Here is a 21,258-nt window from a genome sequence, read left to right on the forward strand (position 1 = left end):
CATCGCCCACACAGAATCTCAGTGATTTTCCAGACCCACCAAGGTCACAAGTAATAGCACCCCTCCATCCCCCCACGGCCCTTCCATCAAGGCTCTGGAGTCAGCCTTACTGGATTTGAATCCTGGCTCAACACTCACCAGGTCTGTGAACTGACAGTTACCTGCCCTCTCTGAGCCCTAGCTGCTCAACTGTAATGAGGGGACAAGAGCCCTAATATTCGTTGAGAGGATTAAGTAAAATTTCTGACACAAGTAATCAGGAAATCACAGTTCTTATGGAAAGCAGCAAAGTTTTGTTTTGTTTTGTTTTTCCTGTCTCCCCAAATTACAAGCTCCTTGAGGGCAAGAACCACATGTAATTCACGGCTGTAGCGCCAGAAGTGGCCCAGGACTGGCCGGTGGTGCCCCAACCCCCGACTGTGCAATGAACAGCCTGGCAGATGCCGTGTAGCAGCAGGAGCCACTGGCTGGACAGCCAGTCAGCACTTTTCTTCAGCTGCACTCTCTTGGGCCCACCTACTTTCCTGTTCTATGGGCAACTGGCAGGCACTGCACGTGCAAGGCCTTGCAGAAGCAGTTGTTGGGGGTGCCAACAATGACCAGAAAGAATCACCCCTCACTTGAATGGCTTTTTGTCACTGACAGCCCATCAATTTCTTCTGAGTGCTCTCAAAAAGTCTGCTCATCTCGGAGTGCTCCCTGGCTTTGAAGGGAACACTTATCTGTGTAACGGCATTTACTAATACAGCTACGGGAGCCGGTCATAAATACGACCCCGTGGTCAGCAAACCCAATCAGGAACTACTGTAACGGGCTTCTGTGTGATAAAACTCTTCACCTTTTCCCATCCCAATCATCTCTGCCTGTGATACGGGACCATGGCTTGGTCAGGCAGACAGGCTGGAAAACCTGGGGCAGGGAGACAGAGCAAGGCTGCTGACTTGTTTACAAAACCTCTTGAATTCCCAAGAATCTGGCTTGTGTCTGTCGTTTACAGACTGCATCCTAATTCAAGTAAGGAAAGAATCGGATCCTGCCCCTGAGCCACCCAGTAGCTGTGCTGCCTCCCCACCAGTACTCACGCCTTGACATCTGCTGTCTCCTGGGACGTGCGTGTGAGGGTGCGGGAACGCAGGCGCTCGCCCGCCTGCTGGATCTCCTGGAGGTTCCGTTCCACATGGGGAAGCTCTGAGATGCCCTCAGTCTCCGCGGCAAGCTGTTCAGCTTGCTGAAGGAGCTCACCAAACCCCTCAGTATCCATTGGAGATGCAGATCCTAGATGGGGGAGGAAAGAGACCTAAATCAAGGGAAAGACAGGCTTCGAATGCTGCCTGAGTCTGTTACAAGCTAAACGGAACACGAGGACTTTTTGTAAACAGACAAGGAGACAGCTCATCAACAAGCAGGATTTGTTCCTGAACAGAGCCCAAGAACAGGCCTGACAGAGAAAATGAGTCAGACTGTGAAGAAATAGATCATTTCTGTGCATATTGACAGCCCCAAGATTGATTTCTAACACGAGAACAAATGCAAAGATACCGAGCTACAGAACAGAATTCCTGCCTCCTTCCACAGACTCAAAGCCAACAAGGAAATGGAACCACGGTGGCCCCCGCTGGGAAGGCTAAAGAACAATCACCCTGGCACCTCCTATTCCTCCACCTGTCTCAGAAAAACCCCACCACCCACAGACGGCAGGGCAAATAATGAGGCCCTTATGTCATATGATTCTCAACAACTCTACGAGGCTCCTGAGTAGACAGGAGAAGCAAGGCCAGTCCACACAGAGCTCAGTTCGGTGCCCTGAGCACTCTCAGCTGCAGTGTGGCTGGACAAACACAGCAACACAGGTCTCCTGACTAATCCCGTGTCATTCTCACACACCTGTTCCTCCACTAACCTAAAAGACAGTCTTAAAATTCATGTTCAAGAGTCCATTCATACATTCTTTCACTTACGAGGTTACTGAGAGCAGAGATCCATGTCTGCTGGTGATAGATGATATTCAGGATATTAGACTCCATTGTTACAGTACCTACTACTTTTAGAAATGCCACTGTTACTAATAATTGTGTTAATATAAATAGCAGCTGGCTTCTAGATCACAAATATTATTAATAAGACCACCTGTTTGTCCAGCAGTTGACAGAGAAAAAGTCCTATGAAGAGTGTTACTATTTAATGGATGTTACACCTTTATGAATCTTATACATACTGTACATCCCTTGCGTAAGATTCTTGAACAAGAGCATGTTTTTAACTCCTACCGCTATTTGTATCAACAGAACGTAAACAGTATCACTATCATTAAAAAAAAACTTAACACTGCTAAAAGACTGACAAAATTATTTATTAGAAAATATCTTTAGGGGCGCCTGGGGGGCTCGGTCGGTTGGGCATCCAACTTCAGCTCAGGTCATGGTCTCGCAGTCCGTGAGTTTGAGCCCCACATGGGCTCTGCGCTGACAGCTAGGAGCCTACAGCCTGCTTCGGATTCTGTGTCTCCCTCTCTCTCTGCTCCTCCCCCACTCATGCTCTGTCTCTCTCTGTCTCTCAAAAATGAATAAACGTTAAAAAATTTTTTTTTCAATCTTTAAACAGTAGCCCTTGTTGATCATACTTTTCTTCTTTGTTTTAAACCCATGGCTTTCACTGCACCTTTGAAATGCCACTAGTCTAGAATGGTAGTTACAACGGTAACGTAATAGGTAATTATATCTAAGCTATGAAGCACAGGTGAATGTTAAAAAGGCATGGTTATCACCATAAATCCACAGGAGGAAAATGAGCATTTCTTTCTTAAACGGACATTAAAGGATATTAAATTTATAGGCAAAGGCACAAGGTTAAAACAAATATGGCTCAGTTGGGGTAAACATAAAAACACTTCGGTATTCTTTAATCTTTAGGCAAAAAGTCATATACATGCTAATTCTTTTTCCTAAAGTTTCTAGATAACCATTGTTTTGTTTTGAACCAATGAAGTGAGGCTGTAATTGGCCATCTCTACCTGTGGGAAAATGGGGACGGCAGAACTTTCTTCTGTTCTCGGGGACAGAAGAAAGAAACAAGAGTATTTTTTTCTAAATATATATTTATTTATTTTGAGAGAGAGAGAGGGGGGCAGACAGAGGGAGAGAGAATCCCAAGCAGGCTCCGCACTGTCAGCACAGAGCCTATGCTGGGGCTCAATTTCACGAATCGTTGAGATCATGACCTGAGCTGAAATCAAGAGTCAGACACTTAATCGACTGAGCCACCCAGGTGCCCCTGAAACGAGTATTTTTAAACAACGGCTCCTGTCTGATAGAGAAGTGTTTTCCCTCAGAAACCAACAGGGCCAATGACATTCTACTAACTAGCAGAAACATGGTCGCTCACCAGAAAGGGAAAAGAGAAGTAATATGCCGCCAATTCCCCCCACCCCTTTTTACTCTAAGATAAAAATAATTCGTCTAACGGAGCCAAGGAGTAGGAAATACTTTTTTTCTTTCATAAGGAAAATCTTGCAGCTCCTTTAATAAAGAACTGAATGAAACAAACTTTTCTAAGTTTAAAACAGAAGCAAAAGGGGTACCTGGGTGGCTCAGCTGGTTAAGTGTCCTATTTCAGCTCAGGTCATGATCCTGCAGTCAGGCTCTATACTGACAGCCCAGAGCCTGCAGCCTCCTTCAGATTCTGTGTCTGCCTCTCTTTCTCTCTCTCCCTCCTCTGCTTGTGTTCGCTCTCTCTCTCTCAGAAAATGAATAAATATTTTAAAAGAAACGAATAAAAAAGGAAAAAAAAAACAGGAAAAATACATCTAACATTTTGCATCCACGTCGGACAAATTCAGACAAAGGAAACGCTCAACTTCTCAAATGACATGCCCCTACAAAGACGTAGAATGATGGATAGGAGTGTAAATAATAAATGCAAAATAAAAGTCACGTTTTACTTTAATATGGCCCCAAAAATAAGACTTTTAAAAGTTAACAGAATTATTTGACCATGATAAACTAAAAGCTGAATCTCTAAAAACACCATCTTAAACTTAATATGTCTAAAGCTGAGCTCTAATCTCTTGTCAACAAAACGCGCTCCTTGGCCTTCTCTGTGTAGAGCCACCACTACTCAGCTGCTTGGGCCAAAATCTTTGAAGGCCTCCAAGACTCATCCAGGCCAACAAAGCCTTTCAAGTCTACCCACAAAATGCACCCAGAATCTACCTCATCCCACCACCTGCACCCATTCAAGTCACTATCACCTCTTCCCTGGCCTCCCTGCTTCAGCCCTTGCCTCCTACAGTCTAGCTGATCCTTTCAAAGTCAGGCCACATCCTTCCTTTGCTTAAACCTTTTGTACAAAATGAAGCCCTACAGAAGCAGCCTCCCTTCCTCTTACCTTCCAGACTTATCTCCAGCCCTGTCCCCCTTTCCTTTCCTGGGCTCCAGTCCCCCTGGGGCCCCTGTGCTACTCCCCCAACGGGTCAAGCACATTCCTGCCCTAGAGCCTTTCTACCCCTTGTTTCCTCTATCTAGAATGCTCCTCTCCCAGATTCACTCCTGACTGACTCCCTGTCTCTCTGTTTCAGCTCAACTGTCACCTGGCCTTTGATGCCAACCTGGAACAAAATATTTAGGAGCGCAAGCTGCAACTGTCCCTAGCACTCCCCCATCTGACTGTCACCCCTGCTAGAACGTAAGCTGCACAAGGACAGGGATTCTGTGTGTTTTGTTCTCTAATGGATCCCAAGCTTCTAGAACAGCACCTGGCACATAGTAGGTGCTCATTTGTGGAATGAATAGTTTTATTCTTCCATTTGTGGAGAGTCTGTTCTTCTTGAAGGCTTCCTGCACTCTCCTGCCAAATCAGCACCCACTGGCAAGCAAAGACCAGAGCAAAAACATTCCCTTCCGACTACCAACTGATACTTAACATTTCTGAGGCTGCACAGCATAAGGCAGTGACAGTATAAATGCCAGGAATTCAGATCACACTTGGTCCAGACTGGTACTTTCCCTCTAAATACCCAGACAAAAACCAGTGGAATTTTAGAAGAAACAGCTCAGTTTTCAGGTGAACAGAATTCCAAACCAGAAGAATAAATATATAGAAAAAATATCATTATTCAACTTCAGAGTTGAAAATAAGCTTGTTCCACGTCTGTCTGAGAGAAAAGACCTATATATTTAATGCCACATTTGGGAAAAACTGGATCTATCCTGCATTATAACTCAACCAGTGGATATTAATTTATAAAAACGTTATGAGGGCTTCCAAATCTATACTGCGATGTAGTCATCATCCCATCCCATTTCATTAAAAATTTTTAATTCACAATTAATATCATAAATATAAGAAAAACTTTATCTCTTCCACAAAATAAATATCAAGTTAGCCATAAAATAAGTGGGTTAAACCAACCAAATATCCATTTTGACTCAAGATACTGAACGATGATCAAGCAAATAACCTTACTAACCTTGTCCAAGAGAGAACTGGGGGGTAGGAAGGGACAAAGTCCAAGCTTTATGTTGGAAAATCTGGCCAAGACACATGCAGAGACTGGATGCCAGCTGTATCCTTGGTGAGGTATGGAAGAGGGAGACAGGAAAATGCCACACAGAGGACCCACGGAAGTGGAATGTCAAACAGTCAAGGCAGCAAAATTGGGGCTGGATGGGAAACGGCCAGCAAGGACAAAGCCGCAACACCAGGGCTCCTCTGTCAGTAATGACTGAGCCTGATCAGGAGAGGAATTTGGAAGCACTGACAGGTGCTTCAGAAAGTATCGCAGGATACCAGGGCCCTGAGCATCAAACCTCTCCCATGCTTCGTAGCAGAAGTCTTCCTGAGTCTCCACAGACCTCCTCAGACACCGGCAACCAAAAGTTTTAAAATGAAAGGCTACCTTATCACTGCTATTAGAAAGCAAGACTGGTTACTCTTGGGGGGGGGGGGGGGGGAAGACAGAAGGGAGGCTTCTGAGGGGCTAATTTTCTGGTTTTTTTAAGCTGAGTGCTGCTTAACAGTGTGTTCACTTTGAGAAAATTCACTGAGCTGGACTCATGATTCGTGTACTTTTCAGACTGTGTATCATACTTCAATAAAAAAGTTACTCCCAAAATGAAAGACAATAACCCAAGGTTTTTCAGAGGCCACAGTAGGGCACCCCACTATATTAGAAGAATGCTCTTAGTGCAAAGTCCCTGTAATCCAGATCTCTTCACCACACCTAGAGGATGCTGAGAAAATTAAGCAGAGGAAAAAATTAGAGCCCACAGCTTTATAGACAGCTCTTCCCTACAGGTGAAATCAAGGGCTGAGCGGACTTCCATCTCCTCAAATTAGTCAGCACTCACTGTCACTCGCTGCCCAAAAACTGTCCCCTTCTGGACACATACACATCCTTTAGCGAGAGGGAAAAAAAAATCCCCAAATTGCTTACAGGATGAGATGAACTAAATAAAAAGGCAGAGCAAAAATGCATCAAATAATTTGTTTATTTGCTACTAAGATGTGTCTTAATTATGAAAAATATGGTGATTTTTACAATCGCAATATAACCATGTTAAATATTTAATCAAGCCAGAAAAGAGTAGTGTAGTATAATAAAAAATTTATTTGGGGGGCGCCTGGGTGGCGCAGTCGGTTAAGCGTCTGACTTCAGCCAGGTCACGATCTCGCGGTCTGTGAGTTCGAGCCCCGCGTCGGGCTCTGGGCTGATGGCTCAGAGCCTGGAGCCTGTTTCCGATTCTGTGTCTCCCTCTCTCTGCCCCTCCCCCGTTCATGCTCTGTCTCTCTCTGTTCCAAAAATAAATAAACGTTGAAAAAAAAAATTTAAAAAAAAAATTTATTTGGTCTTTGTCTCAGTTCCTGGCACAAAGCTCCTAAAACCCTTGGAATATCCTGAGATTGGGAGTCTTTTGCAACTCACAAGGAGCTCCACCTGAACACACTTGAGCTTATGTTAATGAGGTGACTTGGGGATGGGGCATCCTGGACAGCCTTGGGATGGGGCCAGTCACCAGAAAGACCAAACGATTAGAGAGGGCTGGAACTCTCAGCCCCGGCCACTCTACAAAAACTCTTGAACGATGAGATCTGCTGAGCTTCTGGGTTGGTGACCACATGCTTGGAGGGTGGTGCCTGCCAGTTCCATAGGGACAGAAGCTCCTGTGCTTGGGGGCCCTTCCAGACCCCACCCTAAGTATCTATCAGGGTGTCCATCCGTATCCTTTATAATAAACTCGTAAACACGTAAGTAAATGTTTCTCTGAGCTCTGTGAGCCCCTCTGGCAAATTAGTCGAACCTGAGGAGAGGGTTGCGGGAACCCCAGCTCTAGAGCCGGTAGGTCAGAAGCACATGTAGCAACCTGGCTTCGCGACTGGCTTCCGAAAGAGGGGGTGGGGGGTGGGCACGGTTCTGTGGGACTGGACCCTTAACTGGTGGGATCTGCCGCTATCTCCAGGTACACGGTGCCAGAAGTGAGTTAAACTGTAACAGCCAGCTGGTGCGCAGGCAATCTGAAAATTGCCTGATGTGTGGAAAACCCACACACTGGGTGTCAAAAGTGAAGCGCTGTGGTGGTGAAGTAGAGTAGTGTGACAGCGAAGGAAACACACGAAGGGTATTTTTCCCTTCCAAATGGATAATTAAATATTCAAACTGCTCAACACTTCTAGACCATTTTAAATCAGTATTCTCAGAGTGGCCCCTTCAGGATTCTGCAGATGGTCTGATTCTCAGTTTCTTACAGTATTCATGCTTATTGTATTAAAATGTCTACACATCTGTTTTCTGGTATTAATTATTAGTTCATTAGTGTCTTTTCTTCTAAAGCATCAGCCACAAGTAGAATGTGCCTTCCCACTTTCCCAGGGCTTTGTGGACCCCCAAGCTGGGGAACCACGGTTTAAAAACCACTGGGTCATCTCAGAGGTGGCTGTGAACCCATGATACTTATAGGATATATTTCCATAAATGAGCACCTCTAGTACCTCAAAGCTGACCGAAAACAAAGGAAAGTGTGAAAGAGCCTCATAGCCATCCATCCTGTCTACCAAACTCTTTTCCAGTTTCTAGTCTTTGAGACTGGTATGCTAGGGCAAGGGTCAGCAAGCTTCTTCTGTAACGGGCCAGACAGCAAATTATTTTAGGCTTTGTGGGCCATTCTCTGTTGCACCTGCACAGCTGGGCTTGAAACTGAACGATAGGTAAACAAATGAGCATGGCTGTGCTCTGATAAAATTTTAATCATGACCACTCAAATATGAATTTCATATAATTTTCACTTGTCATAAAATATTCTTCTTTGGATTTTTTTCCCAACAATTTAAAGATGTAAAAACCCTTTTTAGCTTCTCAGGCCTACACGTTATAGTCTGCCAACCCCTATTTTGCCTAGGTAAATCTGAGCGAGACTTGGTAAGTAAATCCAGGTTCAACGCTTACTGGCTATATGCCTCTGGCACAGCTCCCTCACTAGCAGTGAAAACACGACCGTGTAAAGATTAACACAACAGGCCTGTTGTCATCCTCCTTCCCTAAATAAGGTGTTTATTTAGACAGCAGATTTGGGGGAAGAAATCCGTTTTGTAAATGATGAAATCTATCCAGAAAGTGTTCTTCTGACCTAACGCACAGAATGCTAGAGGGAACTCCCTGCCCTTTTCAAGGACAGGGCAACATATCAAACCCATGTGCATTTTCCCTTTTCCTTATCACCCACAATCCAAACAGAACAGTTATCCAAGGAATATGAAGGGGTAACAAAGAGATGAAAAGATAAAGCAAGGGCCTCTGTCTTTCCTTCAGTCTTAAAGGAATCTCTCTCAGTTCGGTGACTGCACAGGGAAATGACCCCAACTCTTTTCCCTGCAGAATGTCAATACACTCAAGCAGTACTTCTAAGTACTCACTGTGAAATTCTAATCTTACCACACACCCAAATATTATCTCTTTCAACTACAAAGATCTTGGAATCTAAAAAATGCACTTTTAGCCTGCTCCATTTTGCAGATGCTTTTGGGGGGGGGGGGGGAGGGTTTTTTGTATACTTCAGAGGAAATAACCGGTGCTACTTACACCTCTTTTCTTCTCTTCAAAATATACAATTAACAATGTTACTCCTTTTTGAAAATTATTTTTAAAAGTTTTAATGTGACAGTAAAATAAGTAAAAACATACATATACATATTTAAAACGGAATGGGTAGACAGGAGAAGAGTGGACTCTGAAGCACCTCGTTTGAATCTACAATGTTCACTTACTGGCTTAAAGTAGGTCGATTTACCCCTGGGATAAAATCCAAATCTTTCCTCTCAATTTCCTCATCTATAAAAAGAGGATGATAATCCCTAACTACTTCAAGGGGTTGATGATACACAGAAAGGATTTTATAAACTCTACTGATTTACATCATTGTAAAATGTTATTTTAGCTTTTATTCCAAAGTTGCCAATTTGGCAACATTTTGTCATTTAATTATAAACATCTCTGCTTCAAAAAAATCTTCTAGTAAATATTTGATACTAAATTATAACTTACTTAAGCACAACTTCATTATCATTCAGTAAGATCTTCTGATAGACAGTTATAATTTTTAAATGTGTATTACCCGCTATCAAATGTGGTTTTTATTAGAACTTCAAGTTTCCACAATGAAGGTGTGATTCAAAAGAAATCTAGCATTTAATTTCAAGAAGAAATCTTGCCCTCAAACCTTCTTATTAATTGGGCTTAATAGGATTAAAACGAAAGAGAAGTGTGTTCAATATTCAGCACCAAAGATTAATGAGTAAAGCCTCACCCGAGGTATCAAAAGTTTAAGACTGGTGCTGCTTTCCTCTCTTCTTTTGAAAATGTAAACCTTGGTTATCATTCCACTTTTTGCTGTATCTGTCAGCTGTCAATTACAACAACAACCAAAGAGAAAAACTGCATCTTAACAGATACTATTGTTTCTGATGCCTTTAGGAAAAGGATGAAAAAAATCTGTTGTTAGATAATTCTTTCTAGTCCCATGAGACTAAGTAAAAGAGACTTGGATCTGATCATTACTCAGAAGGTAGACTTCTGGAGAAAACAAAGAGCTAAAACAAATCACCCTAGACAGAGTGAAATGAAAGAGCTGGGTGATTCGGGACTAGCACTGGCCTGGGTGACTCAGTGTTTGCAGTAAAGAAGGCACAGTATCAGCTTTCCTGATACATAAAATGCCCCTTGTATTGTTTCATATCCAGTGAGCAAAGAGGAGCAACCTGGCATCATATAAAAACATCAAGTATCTCCCAGGGAAGTTTCTGATAAACTCTCAGCAGTCTAGTGGGCTGTCCAGTGCAATAGCAGAGTAGAAGCTGGGCCTGGAATGGAAGAACTGTGCACTGGCTCTGCCCCACATCAGCCTCTGGCCCTGGGGCTGGCCCTTCCCCCTCTCTGGATTGCAGTCTCATCACCACTGAGGTGATGGGGTTGGCTCAGGTAATTCCTAAGAGACTGCTCCTACAAATGTAGAGATTTTTAAGTCAGTCTTTTTTTTTTTTTTTTTTAATGTTTATTTTTAAGAGAGAGAGAGAAAGCACACAAGCAGGGGAGAGGCAGTGAGAGAGAGGGAGATAAAAGATCCCAAGCAGGCTCCACTCTGTCACCACAGAGCCTGATGCAGGGCTCAAACTCAGGAACCGTGAGATCATGACCTTAGTCGAAGTCAGATGCTTAACCGACTGAGCCACCCAGGCGCCCCTTTAGTCAGTCTCTAAACTCACTTAATGTGTCCTTAGAAGGAGCAGCCTCATTTGAGTGGTGATGGAAATTAATGACACCGGCCACATCTCACAACTGGCATAAGCAGGGAAGATCACCAAATCAGCCTCTAAAAGGTCTTTGGCTCTGGCTTTTTTCTCTAAACCAATGTTTCCCAACTGAGGGCAATTTTGCCTCCCCAGAGGTCACTGGCAATATCTAGAGACATTTCTGGTTGTCACAATTCAGGGAGACAGACCACATACCACTGACATCTAGAGGGTACAGGTCGAGGGTGGAGCTAAACATACCACAATGCCTAGCACAGCCTCCACAACAAAGAATTATATGGCTCAAACATAATGCCGAGGCTGAGAAACCCTGCTGTAAACCAAGGAAAGCTTATTGTCCTGAAGGCCATGACACCGACATCAAAGTCACTAGGAAACCCTGGAAATACATGTATTCTGTTTTTCTTAATATAAGAAAAGCACTACAGCTTTTACCAGATTCTAATAAAAGTCTGAGCCCTCCACCACCACCAAATAATCTTAAAACATAGAGGAGGGCACCTGTTGGGATGAGCCCTGGGTGTTGTATGGAAACCAATTTGACAATAAATTATATATAAAAAAATAAATAAATAAAATGAAGTTGAATAAATGCTATGTCACTTTAAAAAAACAAAACGCACACAAAACAAACGAACAACGAAAAACACCATTGTGTAGACAGAATTATCGCATTTGAGATTTTTATGGCAGCATATTCATACCCTGGTATACCACACAGCAACAGGAAAGACTGAACTACAGCTATGTGGAATGTGGATACATTTTGCCGACACAGTGGTTAACTAAAGCAGCCAGATTTATTTTAAAGAAAAAACACATACTGCACGATTGCATTTAAACGGATTTTAAGAACAGAAAAAACTGAATCTATGGTGGTAGAAATCGGAACACTGGCTCTTCTAGGGTGGGGGCACGGGAGTAACCGATTGGAAAGGAGAACAAAACTTTCCGGGTGCTATGGACTATAAAGTGCCCCTCCAAAATTCCTATGTTGAAGCCTTAAGACCCAATGTGATGGTGTTTGGAGAAGGGACCTTTGGAAGGGAATTAGGTTCAGATGAGGTCATGAAGATGGGGCCCTTAGGAAGGGATTAGCGTCTTACTAAAGGACACCAGGGAGCTTGCTTCCTACCCACCCCACCACCAAATTCAACCAGGAAAGAACATGTGAGCACACAGTGAGATAGCAGCCATCTAACAACCAGGAAGCAGGTCTTCGCCAGGACCCGACCACGCTGGCACTCTGATCTCAGACTCCCAGCCTCCAGAACTGTGACAAAATAAACTTCTGCGATTTAAGCCACCCAGTTTATGGTATTTTATTATGGCAGCTCACATTGTAAATGTTCCATATCTCAATATGGTTAGTGGTCACATGATTGGATAAATACGTAAAAATTCACTGAGCTATACACTTAAGATAATTCACAGAAAATTCACAGAAAAGAAACATTACATAGCAAGAAATGCACCTTAGCATTACCTCCAGAAAGCAAAGGGAAGAGTTGGGATTTTCCATCTTATACCTCTGTCAGTCTGAATTCTTTTCCATGGCTATATGTGACCTTGTCTAACTTCAAACAACTTGTTAATTTTTTTTTAATTTTTAATGTTTATTTCTTTTTGAGAGAGAGAGAGAGAGAGAGAGAGAGAGAGAGAGAGAGTAAGTGGGGGAGGGGCAGAGAGAGAGGGAGACAAGAATCCAAAGCTGGCTCCAGGCTCTGAGCTGTCGGCACAGAGCCCACCCGACACAGGGCTCAAACCCACGAGCCTTGAGATCAAGTAAGACACTTAACCGCTTAACTCACTGAGCCACCCAGGTGCCCCAACAACTCGTTCATTTCTAAATTGCTGTACATCCCCTACTTCGGAGCGTCTGTCTCACCAGTGGCCCTGAGTCCTCGATGGCAATGACTATCAAATCCACACTCCCACTCTGCGCCCTGCACTCACACTGCAACCCAGAGTTTCCAGGCACTGCCTACGCATTTCCACTCAAGCACGTAACTGTCACATCTGGCACATCTCAAAATGCAGTAACCCCCCCCCCCCCAGCTCCCCCCGCCCAAGACATGCCCTCCTCATCTCCTTCACTCTGTCCCCTGGCTTCTCTCTCGCTCTCACTCCCTCTCTCTCTGGTTTTAACTCGCCCTTCTCCTTTACATCTGCGCATGACTTCAGATGGTTTATATACAGGTACTCTCTGACTTCCAGACTCAGAAACCAAAGAGATGCAGATATATTTTTTGAGAGAAAGCAGACAGGTATTTCTCACTATCCAAACCACTGTTCCTCCCTAACAAAAACTCAGGAAACCAAATACTTTAGATTCAGATGACAAGATAGCCTTCACTCTCCAAATCTGCTATCCCAACTCTCATTACTTAACAGATTTAGATAGCAAAAGGTACTTGCCTTCCTCCCCCAGCTTTATTCAGATATAACTGATACAGAACAACGGGTAAGTTGAAGATCTACAATGTAACATGCGTATCTCTGCCCATATTGGGAGATGACGACCACAATGAAGTTAGTCTAACTGCTGCTTCTATCTTATTCACCATTACAGGAGGCCGGACTTCCACCCTTTTAAATCCAAGTTCTGGAGAGACACTAGGATGTCTTCGAGCCCCTCCCACTCCACTCCCACGTCACTCTGCTTGCTGTGGCTGCCTCAATCTTTCCACCATCACTTTCCCTATGTTGCTCCTGCTCAAAAGCCTCAATGCCTTCCACTCACAGGGATGCAGACGAGGCACTGCTTTTGATTAAACCCTATGTACTGGTTACCCGATTTACTCTGCTCCTAACCATCCTTACGTACGCCCTGCTCATGCCATTTTCCCCACCTTCCACTGTACCCCTGAGCTCCAGCCAGCCCCTCCACTCTCCGGTGAGGCGCCTTTGGGCAAGTTAATTACTCTTGCTAGGCCCCATCTGTGAAATGGAAAAAGAGCTGTATCTTCTTCACAGGCCACATAATAACCACGCAATAATCCCCAGCTATTATTTTTACCACCAATTCAAGTCCTACCTACCAAATGGTTTTCCTAAATATCCATCCCACAAAAATCTCCTCTCACCTAAATTCTGTTCATTTATCTGCCTTACAGATTTCCATGTAGCCAGTCCTCAGTTTTGGTGCTCCACAGGGTGTCTGCAGCTGCCTTGTGTCACTGTGGAGCTCTCACAGACCTATTTTTGTCAATATGTGGTTTTTGTTAGTTGTTCTGTTGTTTTTATGCAGAGACAGGCATCAGGACCTCTTAGCTTGCCATTGTGCTGATATCACTCTCCTTCATTTGTTTTATGTTATTGTCTATTTATATCAAGACTCTCCATCTCTTCCAAAAAGCCTAAAGTTTAAAGCATTCTGTAGCTTTACTTTTCTTAACTCCGACAATGTCCTTGAACAGCAGCTAGATTCCCCAACACAGTCACTGACTGACAGAATAAACTTCCACAAACTTTGCCAAGAATATCTAACTGAGATTAGGGAAACAGAAGGGACCCCATGAAAGACTGCGTTTTTGCTGCCTTCATTCTTGCTAAGGCCTGAGCCCCTGCCTTACACACGTCTTATAGTACAGACAGTGCATGTCCTCCTTGTGAATGATTTCTTGATTTAATGATTCTTGAGTTAATGATTTCTTTGGAGTCTTCCAGCACAAGAGACAACATCTAAGGAGTGACCAGCGAGGCTGTTATGTATGTTTTCCAGACCACTGACTTACCAAGACCCTTGGCCCCAGGGCATAAGCGGCTTATAGAGGACACCTAAATACTTGTCCATTTTAACCAGTTCCCAGATGCCTAAAGAAGCACTTACAACGAACGGATCACAATCCTCAGTAAGAACCCCAGCCCCCCAGCATAGATGACACTCCCTCGTCTTTCCTTTCTGAGTCTCCCAGATGCTCCGTTTGTATCTGCACTCTGCGTCTTCAGGAAACTCTGCTCTCACTTCCCCTCGGCTCATGTTTGATTTCTATCTGATGGAAAGACAAGAATCCTCTTGGCTGGTCCTGTGGGACCTCCTCTGGGTCCCTGGACCCAGCCAGCCTGACTCCTATTGTTTAAATTCCTATGCTGACCTTGTTGGGTCCACCAAAGTCACAGCCCCATCTTCCTTCATTTAACAAATATTTATCAAGCATCTCCCATGCACTAGGTACTATCTGTTCAAGGCACTGGGGATGGAGCTGTGGAAAAACCAGACAAGGTTCTGGGACTCAAAACACTTGTGTCTGTTAGGAGACAGACAATTAAAATAAACAAATAGACAAATGATGCCAGGTATTGGTAAGTGCTCACAAGGAGATAAAACAGGGAAATGTGGCAGAATGAACAGTGGGACTGCTTTAGCTGGGGTGTTCTGCAAAGCTTCTTTAAAAAGGAAACCTTCGGGGGGGCCTAGGTCAATCAGTCGGTTAAGCGTCCGACTCTTGGTTTTGGCTCAGGTCATGATCTCATGGTTCGTGAGTTCAAGCCTCGTGTTGGGCTCTGCGCAGACAGCTGCTGAGCCTGCTTGGGAATCTCTCTCATCCTCTCTGCCCCTCCCTCCCTCACCTGCACTCTCCTCTCTCTGAGTAAATAAATAAACACTTTTAAAAAAAGGAAACTTGAACAAAGACCTAAATGAAATAAAGGAGTGAGCTATACTGATATCTGGAAGAATGTTCTTGCAAAGGAAACGGCGACTGCAAAAGCTTCAAGGCAAAAGCAAATTTAGCGTATGTGAAGAAGAACAGGAGGCCACATGACTGAAGCGCAACATGACAGGGAAAAGCGGTGGGAGAGGAGTTACGGCAGGGGCTCCGTGGTGTAGGTTTCACGGCACACAGTAATAAGAGCGTCTGATTTTCGTCTGTGTGTGATGGGAACTACCAAAGGGTTAAGCCTTTTCAAAGGCTCATTCCCACTCCTGCACGGAGAACAGACTGCAGGGAGGAAGGGCACAAAGTAAAAACAGGGAGACCAGTCAGGAGGCTGCTCTTACTACCCAGATGTGATACAGGAGAGTGGTATGGACCAGGATGGTAGTGGCGGAAGAGACTGACTCACGTATACGTTTTAAGAATAGATTTCGCGTAAATATGAATCACTTATGTAGAGCGTGAGAGAAAAGAAGTCGAACACGATGCCGAGGTTTTAGGCCTAAGTAAGTAACTCAGGAGCATGAATGTGCCACTTACTGAAATGAGAAAGACCAGGAAGGGAACGGATTTAGACATCAGAGAGCCGTTGTGAGGATGACGTTAGATTATGCAGGCAAAGCCCGTGGCGGGGACTTGCACACAGCCAGAGCTCAGGAAATGATGGTTGTCTTTGGCGGCTTCTCCTAGAGTTCAAGTGTCTCCTCTCCTAAGATAATTCCTCATCAGTAGGGGAAACTGGGTGAGGGGTACAGAGAACTCTGTACTAATCTTACATATTTTCTGTAAATCTAAAATTATTCTAAAATTAAAAGATAAAAACAATTCCTTGGGGTGCCTGCGTGACTCAGTCAGTTAAGCATCCGACTTCAGCTCAGGTCATGATCTGGTGGTCCATGTGTTTGAGCCCCGCATTGGGCTCTGTGCTGACAGCTCAGGGCCTAGAGCCTGCTTCGGATTCTGTGTCTCCCTCTCTCTCTCTCTGCCCCTCCCCTACTCATGCGTGTGCACATGCGCTCTTGCTCTCTCTCTCAAAAAATAAACAAACATAAAAACAAACAAATCCTCAATCCCACATGTTCCTCCAGCTCTCACTCTCTCTTCAAAAAAAGATGGCCATCCTTTGTCATGCCTCATCCACACATCACCCGCTGCAACCTAACTTCTGCTTGCCTCACTATTTTCCCCATTTCTCTGCAGCCACCACTGACCTAACTGCTAAGTCCAAGGGACTTTCAACCCTTCCTCTCAGCCTCTGACACCCTGACCATTCCTTTCTTCCTGAAACACTCTCCTCCCTTGACTTGAAGATGCCACCTTTCCCTGGTTCGCCTCCTGCTCTCCCAGCTTTTCCCTCCCTCAGCCTCCTCTGCTGTGGCTTCTACATCTATCCATCCCTTAAATGCCAAGCTTCTATCCTTGGACCTCCTCTTCCCACACTGTGTATTTCTCTGGATAAGATCCACCTTTGGCCATGGCTTCAACTAGAACCCCTACCAGTGATTATTAATATTTCGAATGGCCACAGACATCTGTGAGTCTAATGTTCGTGTACACATGTGCACATAACAGAACCACACACACACTCTTGAAGATACAATGGCAGGAGGCTCATAGGACCCCTCCTCCAAAAGGCCACCCAAAGACCCCTGAGGACTATCTGGGCCCAGATAAGAAACCTAATTTATCAAAACAAGGGTTTGGTAGAAATTATTCTATGTCCAGGCCAGCTCTCTCCCCTGAACTAGTACCTCCAACTGTCCACCTGACATCTGCACCTGGATGACCCATGGGTGCCTCAAACTACACATGTCCCAAACCAAACTCATCACTTCTCTCTCCTCTTAGCTACCAACACCACCAATTTCTCCTCCTGGGCTCCCAGTCTCTCGGTAAAACTATTAGCATCCAGCAAGTCAGCCAGAAACCACCTGGGAATCACATGAGGGTCGCCTTCCTCTGCTCCTGAACATCCAGCCAATATCCAGGTCTACCTTTTGCGAAAGGCAATCCTCATCTCTCTCGCCCCCCGTCTGACCCTCAAGCTTTTCTCCTGACCACCTCTTGTTCCTCTAAGTCACCCTCCCCTTAGCAAGAAGTCTTTCTGAAATGCTCCCCTGCCTTAATCTCACCAGGGACACCTTCCATCCTCTCCAGGAGGAAATGCATGCATTCTGACACTGTCACTTTTACCATCCACATCTCTCACTCCCCTTCCCCCAAAGATACCCTAGTAAGTCTCTACTCTTGGGGGTGATTCTCGCTGTTTCCTCCCTTCGTACTCCTGCATATGCAGCTGCATATTCTGCTATAACACATCCCAAGCCTACACTGTCACATGGGGAACTCCTATGTATCCTGCAAAGTCAGCTAGGGCAGTCCTCCCCATCCCACACCCCTCCCACGCTATTCTGAACCTTCTGTTACTGTTCTTCTCTGGTGAAATAGTTGTAATTATTTCTTCCCATGTTTGTCTCCTCTACATGGCAAATTCCTGTAAGGCAGACTGCTCAACTCTGAACCCTCAGCAGCCAAGTTTAGCATTAAATAGGTACCAAATACATGTTTGATGAATTAAAGTGGCTTGTTCCCTGAATACCCCTTGGACCCTCACCTCTGGGTCTCTGCTGACCTCTCCCCCTCTTTGGAACATCTGTATTTCTACCTTATGTTCTACTTCAGTCCATCAAGAAACAGATTCAGACACTCAAGCTCACCACTTCTGCAACTGTTCCCACCTCAGGGTCTTGGCGCTTGGTATTCCCCTTCCAGGAATGCTCTCGCCCCAGATATTCCCATCACTTGCTCTCTCATTTCAATCTGTTCAGAAATCCTTGTCCTCCTTTTAAAAATAGTCTGATACTACACTCTGTATTTGTTTGTTTATTGCTGGCGGTGTCCTCCATAGGAACATCAGTCCAACAAGGGCAGGACTGTTTAATTCATCACTGTATTCCAAGTCTCTAAAGGTACCAGGAACATTCGTTTATTTAGCATTTATTGAGCACCTACTGCGTGCCAGATCTAGGTGCTGAAGATTATCAGGGAACAAAACAGATAAAAACACTCTGCCCTTCACATTCTGGAAGGGAAAGACAATACACAAGGTGAATAACTAAAATATAATTGCTAAGAAGAACAAGTGAAGCAGAAATGAAGACAGAAACTGGGGAAAGCCTCACTACATGATCCCTGAGTAAAAACCTGAAAAAAGTGAGGGAGCCAACCACATGGATATTGAACCCCTAGCAGAAAGGCCCTGAGGTCAAAGCATGTCTGACATCTGGAAAGGGAGAACAGCAGAAAGTGAGAGTGGGAAAGTAACAGTGGGTCAGATTATGTAAAGCCTTATGGCTCACTAGGAGGCATCTGTCTTTAAATAAGACGGAAACTCACTGGAGGGTTTTTGTGCAAAGCAGTGATATGATCTGACCTGTGTTTCAAAAGGATCCTTCTAGCTGCTGTGCTGAAAAATAGGGCATGAATGCAAGGGCAGAAGCAGGGAGACCAGCTGGGAGACTATTTCAATAATCCAGGTGAGAAGTGGTGGTGACTTGGCCCAGGGTGGTAAGCACTGGATGTGGAATGAGAAAGAAAAAGAGCAGTCAAGGGTGACTCAAAGGTTATTGTCTAGATCTTTTATATTACCGAGATAGAAAACAAAAACAGAAACAAAAAGAAGAGCAGTTTGGGAGGGGAGATGATGGGAAGCTTGCTAGGCCTCTCTTGACAGGTGCAGTCTGAGTTCACTAACATCCATCTCGGTAGGGATAGAAAATACGTAGCTGGGTGGATGTCGAGGGAGAAGCCCCCACTGGAGATACAAATAGAGGATCTGTTAACCTAATACGTAAGTATTTAAAACTATGAGCCTTGAACAGAAATTCATCATGAATGGAAACTCAAATGTCCCAAATACAAATGCACAAAGAACAGCTGAAAGAAAGAAAAGCTATGATGCCCAAGGACACCCTCTGAGGTTCCGCAGACAGAATACAAAAGGTGATCCTTGCTCATGCTGAAAAGCAATTCGGCCAAAACAAACAACAAAAAACCCAAATCTCCTTCTCACTTGACAAGGGCGAACCATCGGATCTGTGAAAGGGTGGTCCAAACTCTGACCGAAGATCCCTGGGGTCCGTCCCGCAATTTTTTAAAGAAACCCAGTAAACTCAGGCATTGCAGCGAGGGCCAAGAAAGTGCAGGCCATCTCCAGGTTCTAATCTCTTGCGTGTCCCTACGTGCGGAGCAGCATTCCCCTGGATGCGGGTACAGCAGACAGGCCAAGGATGGGGAAAGGCTAACAGGGTCGACACCCCCGCCCTTGGAGGGAGGACAGGGTACATCCCCAGGGGCGAGCACGCAGGCGGAGTGCTGTGGCGGAGAGGGGCGCCGCCCCAACCCAGAGTGGGTTCGCTGTGCACAGGGTGGGGGTGGGGGTGCGGGTGCGGGTGTGGGCGTGACGCGCCGCGGCAGAGCGCCGCAGTAAGGGAGGAGGGGAGTCAGGAGGCCAAAGCTCCGTGTTCAAAAAGAGAGCGAATAGAAGGCACTCCCAGGGCGCTGCCAGACACTATAATGGGGACAGTTCGACAGGGAGATGAGTCGCCGGCGTCAAGCGTGCTCGGCTGCCAGACGGCGAACGGGAAGTGAGAGCAACGTGGCTCCGAGCGTGCGGACCGGACTCCGCCCAGCCTCGGGGCCCCGGGTTGGTTCAAGGACAAGCCCCGAGTGGGAAGGACATAGACACCGACACCCTTACCTGACACTGCAGGAGTCTCAGCAGCTCAGGTCCCGGCTGGAGAACGCGGCAGCCGCTTCTCGCGCCGCTCGCCCGCGCTACCTGATTGGCCGAAGTCGGCCCTCCCAGAAGCCCTCGCGCGGCGCGCAGCCAAATAAACTTTATGGAGACCCGCGGAGGAGAACAAGGACACGGGCGGGGCTGTGGCCTGGGCCTCCGGCTGAGCTGCCACGCCCCCCTAGCCCGTGGCCTTGGCCCTCAGCCTTCCCTCCTGGTTAGAGTTGGCTGAGAGCGAATGCACAATCTCTAGCGCGGGTTTCTAACCATTTATTGAGCACCATCCTAGTGCCAGGTACTGGGGGCACAGTGGCGCTGGGAGCACAGTGGTGACCACGACAGACAAGATCCTTGCTCTAATGGAGTTGCTCTAGTGGAGTTGGTGGGAGAAACAAAATTACAATAAATACCTGCCAGTTTGTAAGGAGGGCTATGACAAAAAAAAAGGCAGGGTAATGAGAATGAGAATGCCTGTTCCGTCCCAAGGCCTCTCTGAAGAGGTGCTGTCCGAGCTGAAACACAATGATGAGGAAGGGCTAGTCTTGCAAAGTCTTGGCTGCAGAGCACTCCAAGCAGACGAACAAGAGTGAAAGCTCCATGGGTAAACAAGCTTGTTGTGTGAAGAACAGGAATGTAAAATGGTACAGCCCCTTTGGAAAAGAGTATGGAAGTTCCTAAAAAATTAAAAATAGAATTTCCATAGAATCCAGCAGGTCCACCTCTGGGTACATTCCCAAAAGAACTGAAGGTCTCGAAGAGGTATATGTACACCCATATTCATAGCAGCCAGCATTATTTACAACAAACAAAACATGGAAGCAACTCAAGTGTCCAGCGACAGATGAATAGATAATCAAATGAGGTATATACATACAATGAAATATTATTCAGCCTTAAAAAGGATGAAAATTCTGACATATTCTACAACATAGATAAAATTTGAGGACACACTAATTGATACAAGCCAATTGCAAAAAAAGTAATGCTATGATTCTATTTATACTTATA

General features: G+C 45.2%; 1 protein-coding gene across 1 annotated transcript in view; it reads right to left on the reverse strand.

Moving 5' to 3' along the window:
* Positions 1-20,320, reverse strand: part of NUP93 (nucleoporin 93) — a 105,091-nt gene extending 84,771 nt beyond the window's left edge. Inside the window, exons 1-2 of the mRNA XM_025920835.2 lie at positions 20,215-20,320; positions 1,083-1,275 (exon numbers count right to left, since the gene is read on the reverse strand). Of these exons, the coding sequence (XP_025776620.1) occupies positions 1,083-1,261 (179 nt within the window). The 5' untranslated portion in view covers positions 1,262-1,275; positions 20,215-20,320. The remainder of the gene's footprint in view (positions 1-1,082; positions 1,276-20,214) is intronic.
* Positions 20,321-21,258: the final 938 nt, after the last annotated feature.

The sequence above is a fragment of the Puma concolor genome, chromosome E2 (assembly GCF_028749965.1).
Source record: "Puma concolor isolate L17-30 chromosome E2, mPumCon1.1.hap2, whole genome shotgun sequence".
NCBI classification, from domain to species: Eukaryota; Metazoa; Chordata; class Mammalia; order Carnivora; family Felidae; genus Puma; species Puma concolor.